General features: G+C 40.9%; 1 protein-coding gene across 2 annotated transcripts; it reads right to left on the minus strand.

Moving 5' to 3' along the window:
- Positions 1-4,208: 4,208 nt before the first annotated feature.
- Positions 4,209-10,367, minus strand: LOC139388759 (high mobility group box 1a). Of its 2 annotated transcripts, none has more exons than XM_071135667.1 (5): positions 10,280-10,367; positions 6,644-6,798; positions 6,078-6,223; positions 5,598-5,772; positions 4,209-5,089 (listed from the first exon to the last, which is right to left on the minus strand). In XM_071135667.1, exons 2-5 carry the CDS (start codon positions 6,788-6,790, stop codon positions 4,943-4,945), a joined length of 615 nt encoding a protein of 204 aa, XP_070991768.1. In that variant the 5' UTR covers positions 6,791-6,798; positions 10,280-10,367; the 3' UTR covers positions 4,209-4,942. The 2 variants fall into 2 exon arrangements, with proteins under 2 accessions (XP_070991768.1, XP_070991767.1); XM_071135666.1 differs by lacking the exon at positions 10,280-10,367 and adding an exon at positions 6,950-8,677.
- Between the last annotated feature and the right edge of the window lie 4,221 nt (positions 10,368-14,588).

Below are 14,588 nucleotides of genomic sequence, written 5' to 3' on the forward strand. Positions count from 1 at the left end.
GCGGTAGAGATACTCTCAATGATTGGCTATGAAAAACCAACTGACATTTACTCCTGAGGTGCTGACTTGTTGCACCCTCGACAACTACTGTGATTATTATTATTTAACCATGCTGGTAATCTATGAACATTTGAACATCTTGGCCATGTTCTGTTATAATCTCCACCCGGCACAGCCAGAAGAGGACTGGCCACCCCTCATAGCCTGGTTCCTCTCTAGGTTTCTTCCTAGGTTTTGGCCTTTCTAGGGAGATTTTCCTAGCCACCGTGCTTCTACACCTGCATTGCTTGCTGTTTGGGGTTTTAGGCTGGGTTTCTGTACAGCACTTTGAGATATCAGCTGATGTAAGGAGGGCTATGTAAATCAATTTGATTTGATTTGATCAGAGCTGGTTTGTTTGTTCTGTTGTAAACCAATACAATAACTGCTCATATAACTAGTGTTACATTAACTTGTATTATTCCCACATATTTTATCATCAATACCACAGAGAAAAATGTTTATAATATCTTTGTCAATACTTCTGCAGTTCAACTAAATATCCACTAGACGTCAATCCAGGCCCATGTATTATGTGCAGTGGGAGTGAACAGCAGGAGACTGGATTAGTGAGGCTTTGAAGCCCGCTGTCTGTCTGTTCTGTGGCGCTGTGTGCTGCCTACCTGTCTGTATGTGGCTGTGGACTGCTGCTTTCAGACCTAGTCTGTCTACTCTGCTCTGCGCTAGCAGGATAATAGTCTCACAGAACAGCACAGTGAACCGCAACAGCTGAAAGGGAGCAGATCAGTAGTAGACCACTACAAAGAACCAGCATCACACACACTCACACCGCCCTATCCTCAACTATCACTACTATCACTATGAATCACAATGTATGCCTATTGTACTTGTGGTACCAGGAAATGACAGCGATGGAGGTAAACATTGTAAACACACAGCCATACTTCATTGTTGTTGTTCCATTGTTAATCTTCTCATGGACTGGGAGTGAACTCATTCTCAGCTGCCCGTCTACTACTGCTGTTGTTGACCCTCTAACTCCCAAAACTCGTGGTAGAACAGGGATGGGCAACTGGCATCCCGTTGGGCCACTCCCCTTTTGAAGGTCCTTGGATCAATTTCCCCCTGAAACAATAACCATATGGTTTAATAGGTACAAAATGGTGTCCTTTTTTCAAATCCACAGTCTATCATGAGTCATGATGATATTGATGACAACTCTACGGTTGGCCTTGGTATTCCCATTGTAAATTATCACAGATTGTAAAATAACTCTGAATGGGGAAATCACCATTTGTTTTTATACAGGATCACATGGTATCGCTGTTCTACTTAACTCATTTCTATCTAAACGTTCCGTTCAGTAGCATTGCCTCCTCCTGAATAAATCCTGTCTCTTTCCAGTGTGTGTGTATTTATGTGTGTGTGTGTGTGTGTGTGTGTGTGTGTGATTGGTGAGTGACACTGTACATTACATTAAATGAGGCAGTTCTACAACACCAGTATCTTGTTTCACTGGGTTTGTCAAAGCACATAATCCTTCTTATATAAACCGCTGCTGTTTTTCCCCATCCTGGATGGAAGTCAATGAGAGAGAGAGAAAGAAAGAGAGAGAGAGACAGAGACAGAGACAGAGAGAGAGAGAGAGAGAGAGAGAGAGAGAGAGAGAGAAAGAAAGAGAGAGACAGAGACAGAGACAGAGAGAGAGAGAGAAAGAAAGAGAGAGAGAGACAGAGAGAGAGAGAAAGAAAGAGAGAGAGAGAGAGAGAGAGAGAGAGAGAGAGAGAGAGAGAGGGAGAAAGAAAGAGACAGACAGAGAGAGAGAGAGAGAGAGAGAGAGGGAAAGGCCGAGAGAGAAACCGAGAGGGAAAGAGATAGACATTGAGAGTGAGATAGAGAGAGAAAGGCAGAGAGAAAGAGACAGAGAGAGGGAAAGAGAGATAGACATTGAGAGTGAGAGATAGAGAGAGAGAATGCCTCAGTATATCTAAATAAAGCAGGGAGAACAGGAGACAGTGGAGCATGGTGTTATCATGCCACGTTGTGTGGCTAAGACATACTAACATCCTCTCTGTATACTGTTAGCTATAGCCTAGACACAGTAACTTCCTCCACCAGGGTTAAGGAGAGGATAGGATACAGCAACACACAGGCTCAGATGTTTATGCACACACACACACACACAATTGTTCACACATTGTCATTAAAAGTACACTTTAATAGTCTGTGTACATCCCATATGACACCCTGTTGGTTACTGCATTACACCATGTTGATTACTGCATTACACCCTGTTGGTTACTGCATTACGCCCTGTTGGTTACTGCATTACAGCATGTTGGTTACTGCATTACATCCTGTTGGTTACTGCATTACACCCGGTTGGTTACTGCATTACACCCTGTTGGTTACTGCATTACGCCCTGTTGGTTACTGCATTACACCATGTTGATTACTGCATTACACCCTGTTGGTTACTGCATTACACCCTGTTGGTTACTGCATTACACCCTGTTGGTTACTGCATTACACCATGTTGATTACTGCATTACGCCCTGTTGGTTACTGCATTACAGCATGTTGGTTACTGCATTACACCCTGTTGGTTACTGCATTACACCCGGTTGGTTACTGCATTACACCCTGTTGATTACTGCATTACACCCTGTTGGTTACTGCATTACACCCTGTTGATTACTGCATTACACCGTTGGTTACTGCATTACACCCTGTTGGTTACTGCATTACACCCTGTTGATTACTGCATTACACCCTGTTGGTTACTGCATTACACCCTGTTTATTACTGCATTACACCCTGTTGGTTACTGCATTACACCCTGTTGGTTACTGCATTACACCCTGTTGGTTACTGCATTACACCCTGTTGGTTACTGCATTACACCCTGTTGATTACTGCATTACACCCTGTTGGTTACTGCATTACACCCTGTTTATTACTGCATTACACCCTGTTGGTTACTGCATTACACCCTGTTGGTTACTACATTACACCCTGTTGATTACTGCATTACACCCTGTTGGTTACTGCATTACACCCTGTTGAATACTGCATTACACCCTGTTGGTTACTGCATTACACCCTGTTGAATACTGCATTACACCCTGTTGATTACTGCATCACACCCTGTTGGTTACTACATTACACCCTGTTGATTACTGGGTTTGGAGCTTGTGCACATGACATTAAATCTTGAAACTTAATCCCTATATATCTACACACAATAACATACTCACTATACACACATATACACATGGATTTTGTGTTGTAGATATGTGGTAGTCGAGTAGGGGTCTGAGGGCACACACTTAAGTGTGCTGTGCATTGAAATGTATTTATTTGTAAATGGACCCTAGGAAGAGTAGCTGCTGCCTTGGCATAATACATACAAATTAAAATACAGGGCACTATGGGCCCTGGTCAAATACAGGCCACTATGGGCCCTGGTCAAATACAGGGCAGTAAAAGGAAATAGGTCTCTTCTCTCATTTTAGGTCGAACTGACTAGTCTACACCACAGCAACTAGACAGGGGCACTGCAGGCTTCCTAGACACAGGAGACACTACAGTCAAACATAATGTGTGTGTGAGCTTCTGTAAAGCACTATTCCCAAGCGTGCCTACGACACTCTTGAGCCATGATTACTCCCAGATTTGACACGCTTCGTCACGTTCACGTGCTAGACAGAACTAGGAAACTCTTGAAATGTCCAACTTGCTAACTATTTGCAGTTATACACGTGACGCATTCAACCACTTACCAAGTCGTAAATGTCAAGAGTTCCCGACTGGCACATGAACACGGCATCACAGCTATGATTATTCCCAGACAGGATAACCCATAAGGACCATTCATGACTGAATGTATTATTGTCTGGCTGTCAATTAGACACTTGTGTTGACAAAGCAGTGAAGATGACATTCCTCCTGGGAGGAACCCTGTGGATAATATAGTCAATACAGAATCAGTTGACCCTACATCAGACAGGTTCATTGATGAGCTATAGCTGCATTGGCTTGAGTTACGACTTCCATCCTCGCCCATTCTATTCAAAACGTCCGTACGACACAATCAAATGCCGGAAAAACAGTAACAGTATGATTTGTATATATTAACCATGATAATCATCTAGTGGTGCTCCATCTACAAGAAAACATTTCATAATAATAAATAATATATATATATATATATATTAAAAAAAAATGTTTATTGATGTCAGAAGCAATTCAGAATCAACCAAAACAGATGTAATCCTTTCATTTTGTTGTTGTTGTTGTAATTACAGTGGTATTCAAACAGTACAGTAAAATAACGTTGATAATACGGCATCTAAAAGAAGAGAACAAATACACCGGTCATTGAAAACAGAAGAACTTCTAGGACCCCCACGTATAACTAGGTAGTGTGCTGCTGTGCATTGCTACATAGGGAAAATAGATAGACCCATCGGTTTCCCAGACTATTTTTTTTAATTTTTTTACAACCGCTTTAAAACTGTACCAGGCAAAGTAATGCGTACCAAATGGCAACCCTTTCCCTATATAGTACACTACTTTTGACCAGAGTCTCATAGTGAACTAAATAGGGAATAAGGTTTCATTTGGGATGCACCCCGGGGATAAGTGGTATAAATAGTACCTACCACTGGAAGAGAAGAACACTAGACAAACACAATTGACACTGTTGTAGAAAAGGAGAAAAAAAAACTGTACAGCTTAAAAACGATTCTTATACACAGCGGTTACGTTTTTGTTTTGTGTTTTGTGTTTTTTTGGTACAGGTTTTTTGTGTCTTTTTTTTTATTTTTTTAATGTTGTTTTGTTTTCAGTAAGTGTTGTGTGTACAAGAGGGGGTGGGGGGGGGGGGGGTTAAATGCTTTATAAACAAGACATTGTAAGTGCTATACGTAACAACGGTAATCTACTCGTCATCTTCATCGTCGTCATCATCGTCATCCTCATCATCGTCGTCGTCATCATCGTCGTCGTCATCGTCCTTGGCGGGTGCAGCGGCCTTCGCTGGCATGCTGACCGGCACCTTACCCTTGTTGCGGTACGCAGTGATGTCCTGAGAATAAGGAGAGATTAAAAAAAAAAATTTAAAAAACAATTTAACTGTTGCTCTGAATGACACGTGGCTAGTGTTTCAGATGACTGGGGTTCAATCATTACTCCAAACAGTTGCAAAATGTTCCAATTTTAGAACAAAAACTTGTATTTCTATTGGACAGGATCAGCATACGAAGGGACTTACCTGATTGATTCTGGCCAATAGAAACGCTAGTTTACGTTGCAAAACAATTACACCCCTGGTGTTAGTAATAGATATTTTCGACTGTTAACATTAAGGTATTTCTAATCAAACTGTAGAATTTATTGTTGGTTACTTGGGGCCGGAACCCCATGTTGAAATCCACAAGTCTAACTTGAATTGTCACACTATTGACATGAACTACGAGAAAGTCCAAATTAGACACAGCCCTCAGTATACACCTGTCACCCCCGTCTGACTGCACTGTGTTGTGTTACAGGTCCTCCAAATTGATGAAGGAACAAAAAAAGGATTGTTTGTTTACCTTCTCGTACTTCTCCTTCAGCTTGGAAGCCTTCTTCTCATAGGGTACCTTGTCCTCCGCTGTTAGGTTGTTCCACTTCTCTCCCAGCTTCTTGGCCACATCACCGATAGACAGGCCCGGGGTCTCCCCCTTCACCTGGGGTCTGAAGTCAGCGCAGAAGATGAAGAACGCAGACCTGGAGGATGGGAGAGACGTCGGTGGAAGAAAGGAAAGAGAATTCTTACTAATGTTGTTTGGATATCATGAATTGATTGTTGTTGCCAAAACATGGGACACCCTGATTTTAATTGTAGTGTTAAATGGGTGCATTAAATGCAGTAGTTGTTTTATTCAAATGTAATCCAATTCCAATCACGTTTATTGTTCATTATTTTATTATAGTAATTATTTCATTAATTTACTTTAGACATGCTTCACTGAGACATGAGCCATGGGGGGGGGGGGGGGGATGACTGTCTTTTTCTGTCAGGCAGTACTCACGATGGTCTCTTGGGGGCGTTGGGGTCCTTGAACTTCTTCTTCTTCTCTCCCTTGGGAGGAATGTAGCTCCTCATCTCCCTCTCATATCGCACCTTGTCCAGTTTGGCCAGATCCTCAAACTTCCCCTTCTCCTTGGCGGACATGGTCTTGAGAGAAGAACAACAACATGAAGAAGGTATTTAAGTACACGTAGTAAACACTGGTGGTAAGATGCCAATAGTGAAGCGTGTGTTTTGTGTCAGGTAGGGGCAACACACAGTGGTAGAGGAAGACAACGTTTACAAGAGAATGATACACAAGGGGTGGCAAATAAGTATGGAACAACTTAGCTGTGACACCATTAATTTGAAACTAAGTTGTACCAAAGACAACTATCAAGGGATTGATAGTAGTACAGGACAGTTTCAACTAAAGGGGCTGGCTCCCAAAATGGCACTATATTCCCTATTTAGTGCATTACTTTTGACCAGGGCCCGTGCAGGGTGCTGGTCAAAAGCAGTGTACTAAATTGGGAATAATTCAAAAGGGTGCCAATCAATCACAGCTGAGATGTGTTCCATACTTACCTTCCATCTCTCAGAGCACTTCTTGGAGAACTCTGAGAAGTTGACGGAAGCTTCTGGGTGTTTCTTCTTGTGCTCCTCCCGACAGGTCTGGACAAAGTAGGCATAGGAGGACATCTTGCCCCTCGGCTTCCTTGGATCTTTCCCCATCTCAATATCTAAAAATTAGATGTTTTAGAAATTAGCAAAACAGCAAAGAAGAAGTTAACAACATTAAATATTATAAACATTGTAGGTCATTTTATTCAGTATTTTTTGACAGAAACTATTTACTGCCATATATATATATTTTTTTTTTTAAAGAGTCACCTAAATACTTTTCTGCAAACTCTGCACGTGATTGGAAATTGCTGTTTGCTTTCTGTAATGTTCTCCTTCTTTCCGATCGGCCATACCGGCTACAGTTGGCGAATGATCGAGCTATAGTTGATTCATGGACATTTTCTCCCATCTCAGCCATGGAACTCTGCAGCTCTTTCAAAGAGGCAGTTGGCCTCATGGTGAGTTCCAGAGCAAGAATCCTTTTCGCCCAACTGCTTATTTTGGAAGGCCGTCCTGATCTGGGCAGAGTCTCAGTGGTGCCATACACCTTCCACTTCTTAATGATTGACCTGACTGTACCCAATGGGATACTCAATGTATGGGAAATTTTCTTATAACCTTCCCCTAATCTGTGCCGATCTACAACTTTATCCCTGAACTCTTCTGAAAGCTCTTTGCGCCTCATGGTTTAAATTGACTACCTGACTGAGGGCCCTCACAGACCCAGGTGTATATTACACACAGGTGGAACCCCTTTCTCAACTTATTACAAATATTTGTTGTAACTGAGTTAATTAGATTTGCTTTGACAAAGGGGTTGAAGACATTAAATAATATAGTATTGGTTATTGATTTTGATTATTCATTTTCTAATAATTTGGATCCCCCTACCAGCCTGCACTAAAGACTGTTTCCTTCCCTCACTCTTGGCATCAGAACTGTAAACGCAGCCCTCTGCGAATAAGCACGTCTGGTTCGTTCGTTCTGTCTGCTTGACGATACGTTTGTGGAAAACAAACCGTTTCTAGAGTGTTTGTCACAGGGACAGTGCCCTTTGCCGAAAACGCATCCGTTATTTTTACTGGTCAAATCATGAGAAATGTAACTTTTTAATACAATTTAATTAAAACAATTTTCATGCATTTTTGTTGACTTAAATTAGTCACATTTGTTATTTTTTATTTAATGCAGAATGCTTGTCATTCGATGATTTGAGTTTTAGCTCCAGAACGTTACAGAAGTTCTGTCTAGATATAAAAATGCGTGCAACATTGGATACTCTTCTGTATATGTATGCAAATATTTGAAATGTTTCACGCACTAAAGCGGAAAGAAAATGAGAAATACATATCGCCACGTTTCTGATGAATTCGTGTATAATGTTAAAATTATAGTGCATTTAAGTCTACAGAAATATATTCCTTAGAAAAACAAACTCCGGAAAATCGAGAAAAATACCCTAAAACCACAAAATAACGTTAAAAGATGCTTCCCTTTCACCCTAAACTCGATTTGGCAACATTTGAAAAAAAATCATAAAAATTGGGACAAAATCCCTAATATTTCCTATTGTATATTACAGTACGTCTGTGTTGTAACAAAGCAATGCCTTTCTATCTGCCGAGTGAAGTAGTAATGGCGCATAGGCTTCTCGTTGAGGAAAAGGAGGTCAACAACGACGGCAATATTTCTTCTTCCATTTTGTAAGAATGCCTTCTTCGTGAAAGAAAGTCGCCCTGAAATGTCTCGACCCGCATTCCCGGTCGCTTTATTAATCGACAAACATGTTGACAAAGCCCGCGAGCATGACAATACTTTTCCCCGGTAGATTCCTATTGCATTAGCCGCCGTTTATAGCAATACACTGGGTCTGTGCTATGCCTATGTGCGGGCTGTGTTGAGTTAGTTTCCTATTAGCTCGGAATGGCCGCTTGTCTTCATCCACTAACATGGAGAATATGGCTCCTTCTCTTTGTGTCAATGCACAGCCATTACACGGTTTACACTAGATACCACAGCCACAAAATCACAAATTGTCAATCGTAAAATTAGTGAAAACAAAAATGTGCTTTTTGGTCTTAATGGAAGGTCATTGTTAGGCATAAGGTTATCAGTGTGGTTATGGTTAGGTTTAAGATAATATTTTAAGAAGATAAATTGTAGAAATAGGCGGGGTTTAGGACTTTTTGGCTATGGTAACTAGTGACGACCCCATTACACAGATAGAACAATGAACCAGATGTTTCACCGGATGTACAAATCCAGCAAGCAATTCCACTCGCCACCAAATATGGTGATGAGAGGAAGCCTAGTGACCGGCAGTGGGAGAAGATGGAGTAAGATGGATTTGTCCAACATTCTGCACATTTTCTAATCAATGAAACATTTGATCTCAATAAAGTATTTTGTTCCCATTACTAGAATATGTAAAGAACAGATTGGACTATGTTTAATAGACTTTACCCGTTGCTGAGTTTCATTAAATTGCGTTGTTTAGAACGACTTCATGAGCGAATGGAGTTATTGCACACGCGCACTTCATAGTACGCGTTCTCTAACGGAAATATGCTAATAAATGCTACAACGTGCCAATGGGATCTTGCTAACTTGTGCTTTGCTCTGCCCACCTCCTTGCTTGTTCTGCCCACTATGATTAATTTGCTCCCATTGGAAACGACAGTCTGTGGTCTATCTTGGGTTAGTTAAATCTTTGGCCATTACATTGCATACAGTAGAGGGCAGCGCAACCGCGGGTACCCACCTTATTTCAATCTGTGATTTCAACCCTTTAATCTCGACGGAAAAATAAAAAAATACTGTCGTTGGAACAAGGACAGATGGGACTTTAATTTCCAATCGTTAGATTGTACAGTTTTATACGTGTTTGGTGAGAAATCACGGTTTGAAAAAGTTGAAGTGAACTGCGCTTGTATGGCTGTCTGCATTTTTTCCAATGCGAGAACAGTCAGCCATTACAGTAAAGCGCAGATTCCTGAGGTAATTTTGTTCACTCTTTTATGAGGCGAATAGTGAAAAATAACTATTAACAGCTTTTTTTCCCCACAATGTTTTCTATATTTTTATTTTAAATTTTCCCACGATTTCATCTTCGCATGAGAGGCATCACAGCCTCGCAACACTGCAATGGCTAGCTATGGGCTGGAGCTCATACCATGAACCGTGTCTTCTACCATGAACATGTTTGTGCGCTAATGTTACATAGCCAGCTGTCCGCTGGACATTACTGATTTTTAATTCGATAAATAAACCACATTTTATCATAACAATGCAACACTTACCTGACATGAATTAATACAATAATTTGCATTCAAGGAAATCCACGTTTGTATTGAAATTCCACCGATTAATTTTGCTTTCTCCTTTTTTCAACGAGCGGCTAATGTGTGCTTACTGTACAGTTAGTAACGTTAGCTGGCTAATTTCTTGTTTTTTTACGTTCGCTTCGAATGAAAAATCACAAAATTGTTTCCAACCTAACATTCAAACATGGTCAATACATTTCTGAGGTATTTCTGTATTTTCTTATCACTTTCATCCTTACCGAGACTTAACATTTTTTTCGTGCCTGATACTTACCAAAGCGGCTGCCGCTGTATCTCAATGCACTGCAATGGCTGTATGTGGTATACCAGCGATACGCAGTGTCTTCAGTCTTAGCTTCTGTAACATTACTGTCGATGGTGCTCGCCCCCCATTGGCCACCGCCAAGTGTATCGCACGTCTGATTGGATATAACTTTTTCATTGCCCTAATATCAGACGATGCGCCATTGGCTATTTTTTTGTGAAACGTCACCGGAGTTTTCAGTGGCGCGGTGATACGAAACATGTTGCTGGTGCTGAGCTTGGGGCGCGCAGCTCGCTAGATAGTGTAGTAGTGTGTTTGCTATAGAATTGAGTTGTGTTTTGAACACAGTGTAGCAAATGAATGGGGCAACGTGGAGCGTTCTAGTGAGCTACAGAGAGGTAAAAGTGAACGCGATACGGGTGTTGGTGAGCGTTTCCCCCGATCATCAATCACAACCATTGACTATTCACACCACCCAATGCTAACTTTATTAGCAAATTATGACTTTGTTCATTTAAGATTAGGATGGTGGGTTTTAAATAGGAATACAAGAAAAGTGTTTGAGCGACCTCTTGGTAGGTTGATATGTAATGTAGATAATTTGGCATAATTTGGCATTTGTTTTTGACCCAATCAATAGGCTATAGGCTAGACACAAGATACACTGCTATCAATGCAGGTGTATAAATTACTGTCTAATTGTTTAGCCTACTTAAGCCACCATCGCGCTGCTTTTCGATACGAGACGGCGTTTACTGTGTTAATGGTGATTGTTTAAGATAAATACAATATTATTTATTCACGTAGGTTAATTTAATGCACATGGGGTATATTGCTATCAGTGGGCGCACCACAAACATAACAACCTGTTTCATGTGCGCTCTTCTGGCTATATGAAGCGGTGAGACGCGCAATAGGCTACAGCTCTGACTCGAACCGTTACTTTGTACCGTTATTTTTCTGCTATTGTAACTGTACGTTTTGTTACAATGTAGCTAAAGTCTAAACCTTTTGAATACATTTATTAGGATACAAGCAAGAGCATCGCGGGAGACCTACTAAAATATCTTTGATGTCAACGCGCTTACAGTAGCCTATGCGTGTATGTTGCAACCCAATGTTCCAATTATCACATGCGCTCGCGCTCCTATGAATAGAACTGTATTGAATGCCACAGCCCATGGGGTATTCCAATCTTAACCTACGAGGTCCGGAGCCTGCTGCTTTTCTGTTCTACATGATAATTATTTGTACACAACTGGTGTCCCAGGTCTAAATGAGGAAATTGTGTGGAACTGGCTTCGAGGTCCAGAGTTCAGTATGAGGGGCCTTGGTCCCTTATAGGTACATTCTATTCACACTATAAGATCAATCCATGGATTGATTGAAGCCTAACTTACAATTTTAATAAAAACAATAATGTGTCATTAGAAATATAGTCAGATTTTGATCATGACAAATTTGTATAACATGTTTAATCGGCAGATTTGAATGTACCCTTGTTGATAGCACCATGCCCTTTATATTATAGTAAATGGGACAGTGCTGGTTTTGGTCATTCATTATCAAATCAATTATCAGCATCATCATCATATCACTGACAAAAAAAACGATGCCATTTTTATAGGGCTCTGAGACGGGTGTGGAAAGTACAACAATCAAGATAATGATAATGTCTAACTTAGAATACAATGATGACAGTGCTGGTGATGATGGTGGTGATGATGTGATGATGGTGATGATGAATATGATGATAAAGCTGATGATGGTCATGATGGTGAAGATGTTGCTGGTGATGCTGATGTGATGATGCTGGTGATGATAATGTGATGATGATGGTGGTGGTGATGATGATGATAAAGCTGATGGTGATGATGATGATGGTGATGATGATAAAGCTGATGGTGATGATGATGATGGTGATGATGATAAAGCTGATGAGGATGATGATGGTGATGGTGGTGATGATGATGGTGATGATGATGATGATGATGATGATAAAGCTGATGGGGATGATGATGATGATGGTGGTGATGATGATGATGATAAAGCTGATGGTGATGATGATGATGGTGGAGATGATGATGATAAAGCTGATGGTGATGATGATGATGTGATGATGCTGGTGATGATGATGTGATGATGATGGTGATGATGATGATGATGCTGGTGATGATGATGCTGGAGTTGATGATGATGGTAGTGATGATAATGATGGTGGTGGTGATGATGATGGTGATGCTGATGATAATAATGATGGTAGTAATGATGATGGTGATGATGATGCTGGTGATGATGATGATGATAGCGATGATGGTGATGATGGTGATGGTGGTGATGATGATGGTGATGATGATGATGATGATAAAGCTGATGAGGATGATGATGGTGATGATGATAAAGCTGCTGATGATGATGATGATAAAGCTGATGGTGATGATGATGGTGATGATGATGATGCTGGTGATGATGATGCTGGAATTGATGATGATGTTAGTGATGATGATGCTGGTGATGCTGATGATAATGATGATTGTAGTAATGATGATGGTGATGATGATGATGGTGGTGATGGTGCTGGTGATGAAGGTGATGATGATGATGGTGGTGATGATGATGATGATGGTGGTGATGGTGATGATGCTGGTGATGATGATGATGCTGGTGATGATGATGCTGGAGTTGATGATGATGGTAGTGATGATAATGATGGTGGTGGTGATGATGATGGTGATGCTGATGATAATAATGATGGTAGTAATGATGGTGATGATGATGATGATGATGATGATGATGATGATGGTAGTGATGATGATGATGATAGCGATGATGGTGATGATGGTGATGTGATGATGCTGGTGATGATGATGTGATGATGATGGTGATGATGATGATGCTGGTGATGATGATGCTGGAGTTGATGATGATGCTGGTGATGCTGATGATAATGATGATGGTAGTAATGATGATGTTGATGATGATGGTGATGCTGGTGATGAAGGTGGTGATGATAATGATGGTGGTGATGATGATGCTGGAGTTGTTGATGATGGTAGTGATGATGATGCTGGTGATGGTGATGGTGATGATGATGGTGATGATGGTAGTAATGATGATGGTGGAGTTGATGATGATGGTAGTGATGATGATGCTGGTGATGCTGATGATGGTGATGATGGTGGTGATGATGATGATGGTGGTGATGGTGATGATGCTGGTGATGAAGGTGATGATGATGATGATGATGTGATGATGATGGTGATGATGATGATGATGATGATGATGATGATGATGATGATGATGATGATAAAGCTGCTGATGATGATGATGATGATGATGATGATGATGATAAAGCTGATGAGGATGATGATGGTGATGATGATGATAAAGCTGATGAGGATGATGATGATGATGGTGGTGATGATGATGATAAAGCTGATGGTGATGATGATGATGGTGGTGATGATGATGATGAAGCTGATGGTGATGACTTTGATGCTGTTGATGATGATGTGATGATGATGGTGATGATGATGATGCTGGTGATGCTGATGATGGTGGTGGTGATGATGATGGTGATGCTGATGATAATGATGATGGTAATAATGATGATGGTGATGATGATGGTGGTGATGATGATGATGGTGATGATGCTGGTGATGAAGGTGATGATGATGGTGGTGATGATGATGATGGTGGTGATGGTGATGATGCTGGTGATGATGATGGTATTGATGGTAGTGGTGGTGATGATGATGATAGTGGTGATAATGATGGTGATGACGGTGGTGGTGGTGATGATGATGGTGATGCTGATGATAATGATGGTGATGATGATGATGATGATGATGATGATGATGGTGATGATGATGATGATGGTGATGATGATGGTGGTGATAATGATGGTGATGATGGTAGTGATGATAATGGTGATGATGATGGTGGTGATGATGATGATGATGATGATGGTAGTGATGATTGTGATGATGATGGTGGTGATAATGATGGTGATGATGATGGTTGTGGTGGTGATGATGATGGTGATGCTGATGATAATGATGCTGATGATGATGATGCTGCTGCTGCTGCTGCTGATGATGATGATGATGATGATGATGATGATGATGATGATGATGATGGTGATGATGGTGGTGATGATTATGCTCGTGATGATGATGATGATGGTAGTGATGGTGATGATGATGATGATGATGTTGGTGATGAAGGTGATAATGATGATGATGATGGTGGTGATAATGGTGGTGATGATGATGGTGGTGATGGTGATGATGGTATTGATGGTAGTGGTGGTGATGAT

The sequence above is a fragment of the Oncorhynchus clarkii genome, chromosome 29 (genome assembly GCF_045791955.1).
Source record: "Oncorhynchus clarkii lewisi isolate Uvic-CL-2024 chromosome 29, UVic_Ocla_1.0, whole genome shotgun sequence".
Classification (NCBI taxonomy): Eukaryota; Metazoa; Chordata; class Actinopteri; order Salmoniformes; family Salmonidae; genus Oncorhynchus; species Oncorhynchus clarkii.